The sequence below is a fragment of the Opisthorchis viverrini genome (assembly GCF_000715545.1).
Source record: "Opisthorchis viverrini unplaced genomic scaffold opera_v5_563, whole genome shotgun sequence".
NCBI classification, from domain to species: domain Eukaryota; kingdom Metazoa; phylum Platyhelminthes; class Trematoda; order Opisthorchiida; family Opisthorchiidae; genus Opisthorchis; species Opisthorchis viverrini.
Genome location: NW_008752224.1, coordinates 141,872 through 153,477, shown reverse-complemented (window position 1 = coordinate 153,477; position 11,606 = coordinate 141,872). Strand labels below are relative to the sequence as shown.

Below are 11,606 nucleotides of genomic sequence, written 5' to 3'. Positions count from 1 at the left end.
GTTACTGATCCACACCATCGAGAACTGATGGTAATGTGGTCAATTTGAGTTTGTGGCCAGCATGCCGTTGGAGTGCTCAATGTGGCCAGACGACTTCGGCTGTTTCGGAAGTTAGTACTGCACAAAAACAGCCTGCGATCACCATACAGATGAAGCAATCGTTCCCCATTATCCGTACGTACCGAGTCCAATCCATGTCGACCTCCTAATTGAGTCTCAGATGCCCGCTTGTGCATTCATATCTCCGGCAACCACCATGATGTCTGAGGTTTTAGCTCGCCACAGCAGGGGTTTCAGGGGGTTATAAAACCTGTATTTGTCGGCATCGGATCTACAGTCAGGTGGGGCGCAATCAGACTCGATAAACAGACATCTATCAACTTGCCGCTTGTAAGACTCCTTCACAGACGTTGCCAGAGGAACCACACAAAGGCGACTAGCAACAGTTGTACAGTCAAGTAAGGATATTTCAACCCGGTGACTTGGCACGATACAAACCCTTGCACATCCGGCCACAGCAGCCTCTGGATCATCAGCCGGAAACGAATGGAGACTGAGAGAGCGGTTAGCTCAGTCACTGTGCTTGCATCTTGAATTCTCGTTTCTGAGACACAGCACACATCAATGCCAAGCGAGTCCAGTGTGAGTGCAGGAGCAGCTTGTCTTGCTGCTTGCTTCACAGTGCGGACATTGAATGCAGCCAGATAGGCTAGGTATGGAATCCTGAAGATTGATTTGGGAATATCTGAGGCTGTTGGCGCCAAGTGACGAGCAGATACTACACGCAAAACCGATGGATGACGAACCGAGTCATCAGTCCCAACTGCTGAGCCTACAAGGAGAGGGTTGATAATTGGGTGAGGAGTGGAGGAAGAAAAAGTATGTGAAAGAGAAAGAAGGGAGGCATCAGCAGTAGCTTGTTTTTGCTTACCCGCCATGCTGTATGCCGCAATTAAGGCGACCCGGCTGATGACACCACACGACGGGCTATGTATCTTGAGTTTAATTGTATGTGTGCATTTCATGTTTGTACGTGAACTGGGATACTGAGAGGGCGGCCACACCTAGACAGGAGGACGATTAAGGTCCTCAACCAAAGCGTCTGACTCAAAAAGCCTAACCGCAAGGCAGCGGTGTTCGGCGGGAAATGCAAATGCATTACCATTTCTACGGCACAAGTCACTACGTGTTCCAATCCCCAACCAGGAGACTGTTCGTCAGACCTCTAACCGTTGACCAACCTGATATGAGTCTCAAGGGGACACTTTCCCGTATAGCTCAATTGTTCGCTGAGGTGCGAAAACCGTCACACCACTGTAAGGTCCAGTCTCTTCGTGACAGTCTAGTTTGAACAACCATTTTGTACCTTGGAAAAGTTGCTATTTTGCAACAAACTGGCTAACTCCATTCATTTCAACCGACTTGCAGGACAGAAGTAGCATGTCTACATGTGTGAGAGGCGTACGGTCGCTAATAAACACAATTAACATAAACGATATGATGCAAAGAAGTTGAAATACGTGTTCTTGTCCCAACTGATGAGTCTGGACTCATCAGAAGTTGTATGGAACTCTGCGGGGTGAGACCTAACAAACGTTTGCTGCCCGGATTTAAATCCCTTAAACGAATAGTTTCTGTCTTTTCCACTAGACCCTAAAATTTCTTGTGCCTCATTCACGCTCCAAATAGTAGCGTCATTTTAATATCTCGGAAGTACTTGATACGATTGACAATGTCTTCCAATTTCGATCGCGCATTTCCTCTACGGCAGCGAAGCATCAGTGTTGAACATTAGTGATGATGATGATGGATGGATGACGGTGCATATTTCTTCAACTGAAACATTGAGCAGAGAAGCTGTTTGGAGCTCTATTTGCAATCGTTAAGGTGGTTTCCAGTTTCCTTTTAACTGGGTTCATGAAGACCATCCTCAAAGCAGGAGAAATTTATCACCTTGATGCTTCTTCCGCAACCTTACTCAAAATGATACTACGTGATACTTCTTCGCAGCGTCCTTGATGATGTGGCTCCTCTTTTTCACTTGATTCGTCTTTCGACAGAGGTAACTATAATTTAGTGTACCCTCCTTGAATTCTCTTCGACATTTCTCAGTGTGTATGGGCAATTCCGTCTACACAGGCTGCTTGGCTATCTGCTGCTTGGTTTTCTGGCTGGTTATTTTTTCCCCTCTCTACCCCATCCCAGTAATACTGATGTTCTCCAAGGTGCAATTTTTTCTCCATTTCTTATTTACTATACGGATGATATTCGAACCGTCCAGCTAGTCGGACTTTTTAACTACGTAGATGGTTGGTCATTGGCTTATTCACTCAGCTGAGCGGTTTGACTGCAAACGTCCCATCAGCAATCGATGTGACATCATCAGTGCGTTGTTAGGGAGAGTAGTGGAGCCTGGTGGATGTAGCGATGGGCCAGTGGTTGTGCGCTCAGTCGCATTGTGCGTGTGTAACTAAGCGTTTGCAATCGAATCGTTCAACCCAACGAACGAACTAATGACCATCTACGCTACCTGAACTACCGTTATTTTCCTCACTACAGATGGTTTTCAGTTCTGTTACGTTTTTTTATGCCACTAAACAATGGTCCTTTCAGAAACTATCTGATGTAATATCCCTGCTCCTTCCAAGTAGATTTAAAACCCGACGCTTTATATGCATAAAAATGACGTTTCTGCGTCGATTTTTTCGTATCAAAGGCCTTGAGATACCTTGTAAGCGTCCTTTAATTTTGTGTATTCTCATTTCCAAATGCTTCTAATATGTGGGACCATGCTTCTTGCCCACCTTAATTTGGGCTGCTCGCGTTGAAACAATCTTTCCAAACCTTCATTTGGCTTAATGTTTTATATTTGGGCTTGTGTCCATCGTCATCAGTAGGGCGCTGGCGTCATAATAGGGATTGTCTCCAGCCTTATCTATGCCGGGATTTCCCTGGATAAAAATTCAGCAGTCGGTTTTGAACTCGTCACCTAACTGATCCTGACTCCATTAAAACCTACTTCCAGACAATCTTTTCTACTTAGATTGACTTTTATATGCCATCTGTCTCAGTTTCTGTCTACCCCAGGTGCTTTCGCAGAGCTCTTGTCGCACTTGTAACCTTGTACCCTATTTCTGCTATTATGGTACACACCCTTCTTTTTACCTTTCAGATGACCGAATGTATCGACTCATTAACAAAGAAGTTTGAAGAGAAGGGACGTGAGCTACAGCGGTACAAAACCGAACATAAAATTCGGATAGTGGGGGAGAAGGAACCAAATGAGCCTGAAAAGAAAGGTGTTTCCAGTTCCGGTGTTTTGGTCTCTTAGTTTATTCAGCACATCCCGCGTGAGCCACTGGGAGAGATCAATTCAACTGGACGGTTTAGGAATACGCTATGCTGTGAAACAACAAGGGGAGTTGCAGTAATGACGTTGCCACTAATCCGTCCCTCCATTGCTTTAGCTGTTTCATTCTTCTGGTTATTCCGTATTGTGATGTGACGCCCTCTTCCTCCTACTTTTATTCGTCCTGAACATTTCGCGTGTCATGCTACTCCTGTTCTTTATCTTTATCCCTAGGGTTTCTTGTCATCTCGATTTCACCTTAGCTCTCCTTTTGGTTGTTCTCTGCCTCACTTCGAACTCTCTGAATATCAACTTCCGCTTTTTGTGTTATCCCTTTATCCTGTTTCTTCCATAATCTCCATTTTGTGCGAATGGAGCCATTCTTCCGTCTTCGTGATTGATACCCAAAGTCCTGTACGCATCGAACTGGATGTCCCCAAGCCACCGAATCAGTAGCTTGTAAAATACATTTTTCTGAGTTTCTGTGACCTTAAAGATTCGGTTACCGAGTGCATTAACGCAAAATCATCGGCCCACTAAGTCTTGCTCCTAACTGTGCCCATCCTGGTGCACACGGGTACATTCCAATATTTGCATCCTGGTGAAATCTCAAGCTTGCCATTTAGGTTTTCAGTCACGTGTGTTTGTTTTAAATGATGCTCATATTTTGGCCACATCAAGTGGGGATCCGTAGGACTTCAACTTTGAGAATTTGGGTTTCTATATTATAATTTTAGTTGACTTTATTGAATTAGAGACCATGAATATGCCCTCCGATGGCTAGTATCGTGATGGGCCAGTGGGTACTTACAACCGAGCATTTGACTGCACTTGATGGTTCTTCGGCATAGTTGCAGTTGTTTTTCAATTTTCGCAGCGAAGTAGTCAAAGAAGTGAACTATCTGTACGACTAGTCGATTACTGGAAATGCTGAGGCGTATAATTTGGACCAAGAGTTTGCCCCTTCCATTGGGGCAGCTGCTTGCATTTTGGAAGAAAGGTCACGACTGATCACTCGTAAGGTGCGTCGTTGATAATATTCATTAAACAATTCTCCAGAAAGGGTCTTTTGTATGATGGCTTATCTCCTCAGTAAAATTTTCCACCAGTCTCCAGGGCAAGTTACAACACTCAGTCCTTTTGCCTTTATTGCGGTCACCTTTTAGTTCTCCACATCTGTGTGTACGTCTCCAGTTATCAGTCATTTATAGTGTACTACGCATCTGACTACAGTGCACCTGAATCCCTCATTCAATAATCGAAGCACAAGGTTAGAGCACATCAGTTTAAGTAACTGGGCCCTTAGCACAGTATTGCACGCCCACAATTAGATAGGTTTGGACGGCTCACTTGTTGAATGGGAGGTTAGAAGCAAATTTCGACGGCATAGTAATCACGCCTTGGATTATCAGTAAGAATTAGGTTTTGCAAGAAATACTATCCCAAGTAAGTAGGGCGTATATTTAGAAAATCGGATTAGAGTAGATAAACAGGAGACCAGAGGATACAGGACAGGCTTGCGAATTATCGAGTTCAGTTGTTTTACCAGGGCGATGCCAGGCCAAACAGTGGATGATTTTGACTATATAGTTACTTACGCTACGTTCAAACCACCTACAGACTGCTTTTTGGATGACTGGAGGCATCACATGCCCGTCTTTTTCCCCCAATTCCCGCGAGTGTTTTGTTGTCCGCTGAACAACGTCTCTCATCTTCAATGAGCACACGGGGCATGTACAGAAGCACGAGTAGACAGGCGCTTGGTTGTATGAGCGGCCTCCCGCAGGTACACTTGAAATGGTATATAGTTAACTTGGCTTAGTACAGTTAACTTGGACAAGGTGCTTGATCTCCTCAGAACTTATCTGTTCGACGGAAATGAGCGGTATTATACAACCGAGTGGTAACAGATCTTCCTGCCCCGCAAAAGCGAAGAGACTCACATGTGAAATTTACGGTTGTATGTGGTCTCAACGTGACAGAAGTTTCGACCATGTGCAGACCAAACCCTTTGCTGTCATCAAAATTGTCTACTGGTTGGCCTGGTGTCGCCCTGGTAACAATTGAATTCCGTATCTTGCAAGTCCATCCTGCATCCTGTTGTCCCTTATTTGTCCATTGTCATAACTGCATCTTTCACTGATCCTTGCCGAAAGTACTATAATGGTTCGGTGCATTCTGGGATGGAACCATTCAGTTATGAGATGGGTTCCCTCAGAACAATGTTTCGGGCCACTTGTGTTATCGTCATTTTCTACATGATGCAAACAGGGCTCCAAATTCGATTTTGGCGCTGTGGTTAAGTTGTTCGGTATCCGAACGCCTGGCTGTTGATTGAAAAACGGCTACTAATTTTTTCGGTCAGCTTGGTTATCGTTTCTCACTCCGCCCTATTGTAGCTGAACATAACTGTTGCAATAATGCTGTCAGAAGGCACAATCTACATCAGTACAATTAAGTTCAGCCGCTAGCTCTGTCGACCGGCTGTAACACCCCTGAGAGACGTTTTCTGTGTATTTTCTAGAACATTTTCAAAGCTGCCTATTTGGTTTGGCAGAATAGGATTTTGAAGCTCCGACGGCATTCTTGTCCAGTCTCATCATCAAAGACAGTAACGTTAGTGTTGACAGTTGCTTCACTACCATATTGTGGCCTGGCACGTGACCCTTGCCTTTTTGACACGACAAATGGAGCAAGTTAGCAAACGTTATTCGAGCTTTTGAGATTCTTGCAGACTTCGTCAGGCACACTTCCGTCATAGCTAATACAACTGCCGAGGTACGTAAAGTTCTCCACAACCTCTACTTGAATTGTTAGGGACATGTTCAGAGACTGCATTCTGAAGCATGGCTGCACTTTGAAGGTGCGAAGCACGTGTCAAAAGGTGACAGGACTTGTAACTTGCCTTGGCCTTCAAAGATGTGGGTGACACCATTTTCGTACTCTAGGTCAACAAGCTTCTAAACAGTTTGAACACCGGCGTTCGCCCTATCATTTCATCAACGATGAAGTTCAACGAATTCAAAGTGCGAACATCCTTGTCTAATCCTTGTACAATCTCTCTCAAGGTGATCCGACAAGCGAGACCATAGCAACGTAAAGCGAATTTCATTTCCTACTGTTGTGTAACATGAATTTAATTGATTTAAGTAACCTATGCCACTAGGTACAGTGGACACGATGAAAAAAATAGGACAAGAAGGGTATAGTTCCTGGCACATTTGTAGACTAGTTGCAGTCTTCGGACTCACTTCAAGTCCAAATGTTTGGATAGTGTTACGGCATGCGGAGTTAATACGGCCTGATCGCTCCTGTTTGATTCCTAGAAAATCCAGTTTGATCACGACAAGTAGGAGTAGTAGTAATAAGAGTGATTCTTCCACTAGTAAAACAGGAATAAATTACACTGCCAGGATAACCCCAATAAGTTGGTTGGGAAACCTCTGAGGACGGGGAACTGAACGTCTTGGATACTGATCCAAACAAAATACGAAGTGACCTTGTCAGGACGCGTCCAGACATGAAAAGGAGCACCTGTGTAGAGAGGTGCCCATTAGCCGAACAATGCTTTTAGCTGCAAATTCTTTAAGAGTGGAGCGGTACAGACCAAACCCTTTGCTGTCATCAAAATTGTCTACTGGTTGGCCTGGTGTCGCCCTGGTAACAATTGAATTCCGTATCTTGCAAGTCCATCCTGCATCCTGTTGTCCCTTATTTGTCCATTGTCATAACTGCATCTTTCACTGATCCTTGCCGAAAGTACTATAATGGTTCGGTGCATTCTGGGATGGAACCATTCAGTTATGAGATGGGTTCCCTCAGAACAATGTTTCGGGCCACTTGTGTTATCGTCATTTTCTACATGATGCAAACAGGGCTCCAAATTCGATTTTGGCGCTGTGGTTAAGTTGTTCGGTATCCGAACGCCTGGCTGTTGATTGAAAAACGGCTACTAATTTTTTCGGTCAGCTTGGTTATCGTTTCTCACTCCGCCCTATTGTAGCTGAACATAACTGTTGCAATAATGCTGTCAGAAGGCACAATCTACATCAGTACAATTAAGTTCAGCCGCTAGCTCTGTCGACCGGCTGTAACACCCCTGAGAGACGTTTTCTGTGTATTTTCTAGAACATTTTCAAAGCTGCCTATTTGGTTTGGCAGAATAGGATTTTGAAGCTCCGACGGCATTCTTGTCCAGTCTCATCATCAAAGACAGTAACGTTAGTGTTGACAGTTGCTTCACTACCATATTGTGGCCTGGCACGTGACCCTTGCCTTTTTGACACGACAAATGGAGCAAGTTAGCAAACGTTATTCGAGCTTTTGAGATTCTTGCAGACTTCGTCAGGCACACTTCCGTCATAGCTAATACAACTGCCGAGGTACGTAAAGTTCTCCACAACCTCTACTTGAATTGTTAGGGACATGTTCAGAGACTGCATTCTGAAGCATGGCTGCACTTTGAAGGTGCGAAGCACGTGTCAAAAGGTGACAGGACTTGTAACTTGCCTTGGCCTTCAAAGATGTGGGTGACACCATTTTCGTACTCTAGGTCAACAAGCTTCTAAACAGTTTGAACACCGGCGTTCGCCCTATCATTTCATCAACGATGAAGTTCAACGAATTCAAAGTGCGAACATCCTTGTCTAATCCTTGTACAATCTCTCTCAAGGTGATCCGACAAGCGAGACCATAGCAACGTAAAGCGAATTTCATTTCCTACTGTTGTGTAACATGAATTTAATTGATTTAAGTAACCTATGCCACTAGGTACAGTGGACACGATGAAAAAAATAGGACAAGAAGGGTATAGTTCCTGGCACATTTGTAGACTAGTTGCAGTCTTCGGACTCACTTCAAGTCCAAATGTTTGGATAGTGTTACGGCATGCGGAGTTAATACGGCCTGATCGCTCCTGTTTGATTCCTAGAAAATCCAGTTTGATCACGACAAGTAGGAGTAGTAGTAATAAGAGTGATTCTTCCACTAGTAAAACAGGAATAAATTACACTGCCAGGATACCCCCAATAAGTTGGTTGGGAAACCTCTGAGGACGGGGAACTGAACGTCTTGGATACTGATCCAAACAAAATACGAAGTGACCTGTCAGGACGGCGTCCAGACATGAAAAGGAGCACCTGTGTAGAGAGGTGCCCATTAGCCGAACAATGCTTTTAGCTGCAAATTCTTTAAGAGTGGAGCGGTATTTTTGCGCCAAAATGTTGAATTTTGTTGCGTATGTGCTCAATCCAAAAACTATCCTAATCTACATTCATATTTTTGCACCTCACCAAATTTCATTTTCCACTGAAACAATTATATCTCTGGCGGAAATGTCTGGTCGAATAAGTTCCCAACCTCACTGGGACTCCGTACCTAAATAAAGCTCAAAAGTTTGGACGGGTACTCTGAACCCAATAGTTCGATTGCTTTACGAATAAACATGGTTGGTGTCAGAAAGCGTCCAGACATGAAAAGCACATGTGCAGAGAACGACGCGTTCCTAAGGTCTCCATGGGTACCATATGTTCCGGACAGTAGGTGCGTGGGGAATCCTACAAGACACGGCTTACCAGCATTCGACTAGTTGATTGGGTGTGAAATTGTTCACGGCAGGAACGTCGCCATTGGCTGGGCGGAACGAACAAGCGAACGACCATAAGTGGCCCTTTAGCCATCTTATATCTTTACGCAGAAGTTCTATATGTTTTACCTGGCAATACGACAATTTCCAGATTCTTTGTCTTGTCTCGTAGTCTGGCAGTTTCAGTTAAGTCGTAACCGATAGACGGCCACCGATGTTACAACAGAACTTTACGCAGTCGTATTTGACTGAAAAATACCATGTGACAAGTTCATTTCGGTTTCATGTGGATCTCACGGTAACTGTGTATTCATTAGCTGATTAGTCTGTGACTACGCAGATCTCACGTTATTTTCAGTCTCCCATGATACTGGAGACGCCCAAATAGGCTGCTGTCAGACATCCAGTAATGTTTTCACAGTGAAAAGATTGCCGACTAAGAATCCCCTGGAGGACGAGAAGAGCTTCTCATCGTAGACATTCTTACCCACTAGACCGCATATTGAAGCGAATAGTTTTCTCCTGAGGATGTATTTGTTGCTCAGCTTAAAGGTCTTCCTCATTCCTCCCCAGTATCTTGTCGAAGCCGATGAAAATTCAGAAGTAATTATCACGGCTGAGCTCTGTTTTCCAACAGATTTGTTGTCCCTCTGGTCTATTGAATCAATCAGGAATCCTGAATCCAAATCCCTCATACACATGCAAAGCAAGTGAATAGAGCAGTTGTTGCCTTGAGTTATGAACAAAAAGGCCATAAAAATGGTCCCAAACAAACGCAGAAAGTTGGCAATTAGATCAACTGATCGTCACACAGGACTGAAAACAACCGTGTTATTTCTGTCGCATGGTATCCAATTTATATATATATATATATATATATATATATATCCGAAATATTTTAGGTAGAAAAGCTCATTGAAGGAACTAACGGCTACAGGCTTCGAAGGACAGCGCACCTAGAGCTAAGCAAATGCAGCTACCGACCTGTCAAGGCGTTGTGGAGGTGGAACACTAGTGGTTCATTCCGCTTGTAAAAATAACATGTTCAGATCCCCAAGATTGTGGAAGGTTGGAATTTGGAGAAAACCGGAAGTGACATTCTCTGCGCCTCACAAAATATTCCCCAAAAGCCCATTTCCTGGGGAAATTTTGCTTTCTTTTATTGGGAAGAGTTGGGCTGGATCAGTGAGTGGACACGAAAGACCGGGGCTATTGCTTCGTGCAAGTGGTTGGCGAAGTTCCAATGTCGGGTATCCACAAGATAGTGAACCTAAATTTGAGGTCTCAGTTGTGTATCTTCCGAGGTCGTAGGTGGTTCCACGTCCACCGTCCAGGGTTATACTTCACCTGTGGGCTCTAGATGAGTGCCAGCTGGTGGCCACAACAGTTGTTGTTCGAAGTATTCAGCCCACCGGTCGAGACGTTCTTCTTTATTTGAAATGGTCGTCCCATTCTGATGCTTGATGGTTTCACTCACAGGTTGTTTTCCGAGGACCGGTCGCACGGATCAACTGAAATAATCTTCGGGCATTATCGGCTTTCTGGGTCTCTTCCATTTCCTTGGCTTTCTGTAGCCACCATACTTCACAGTCGGGTCGCTCGCTCACTTTCAATTGACGTCTGATAACTCTTCGCACCGGGTTATGTTCGGGACTTGCTGGGATATTTCTCCGAGATTCAAGCAGTGCCACCGTTTGGCCTGATATCCAGCGCTTGGATGAGACTAGTAGCGCCATACCGTGAGCAAAACTGTCAGCACTGCGCAAAGAGGCGGCGGTCTCCTCCCAGTATGAACTCACATCTCATGGTGGAGCATTTGGAAGAGACTCTAGAAGATGATTCTGGTAAATTCGTCAAACATCTGCCGATCTCCCAGTTGCAAAGCGATTTGTCCGCACCTTACGCGGCCCCGGAAAACGTAGGGCGACCGACTCCGGATGAGCGCGTGGTCAGAGTCCACAAATGTGTTCCAAAACGACCGGCAGTCAGTTACTGATCCACACCATCGAGAACTGATGGTAATGTGGTCAATTTGAGTTTGTGGCCAGCATGCCGTTGGAGTGCTCAATGTGGCCAGACGACTTCGGCTGTTTCGGAAGTTAGTACTGCACAAAAACAGCCTGCGATCACCATACAGATGAAGCAATCGTTCCCCATTATCCGTACGTACCGAGTCCAATCCATGTCGACCTCCTAATTGAGTCTCAGATGCCCGCTTGTGCATTCATATCTCCGGCAACCATCATGATGTCTGAGGTTTTAGTTCGCCTCTCTGCACATCCTGCCGTAGTATCCCCTGAATCGTCAGAGTTGCGTAGCCGGAAGCTATTATATAGTAATCAGTTGATTAGCTCATCTAGAATGCTTGTTTCTAGTACACAGCATGCATCAATGCCAAGCGAGTCCAATTTAGAAGGAGGAGCAGCTGTTTGACCTGCTTGTTTCAGAGTGCAGACATTGAAGGCTGACATATATGCTGGTTGTCAAGGTTGGTATTGATTTCGTGATTCTTGAGGATTTCGGCGCCGGATGGCGGGCATGTTGCCTGCAAAACCTTCGCACGGCGAACGGAGTCATGAACCCAAAATGCTGGATCTACAAGGAGTGTTATTAGTGGGTGGGAAGAGAAGGTAGAAAAATCATGGTAAAGTGAAGGAAGGGAGGTGTCAGCCT

At 44.8% G+C, this 11,606-nt stretch overlaps 1 protein-coding gene across 1 annotated transcript in view; it reads left to right on the top strand.

Moving 5' to 3' along the window:
• T265_11729 (hypothetical protein) overlaps positions 1–9,647 on the top strand; it is a gene marked incomplete at both ends in the record, with an annotated part of 14,610 nt that extends 4,963 nt beyond the window's left edge. The window contains 3 exons of the mRNA XM_009178465.1: positions 3,173–3,314; positions 8,818–8,890; positions 9,479–9,647. Coding sequence (XP_009176729.1) covers positions 3,173–3,314; positions 8,818–8,890; positions 9,479–9,647 — 384 coding nt within the window. The remainder of the gene's footprint in view (positions 1–3,172; positions 3,315–8,817; positions 8,891–9,478) is intronic.
• Positions 9,648–11,606: the final 1,959 nt, after the last annotated feature.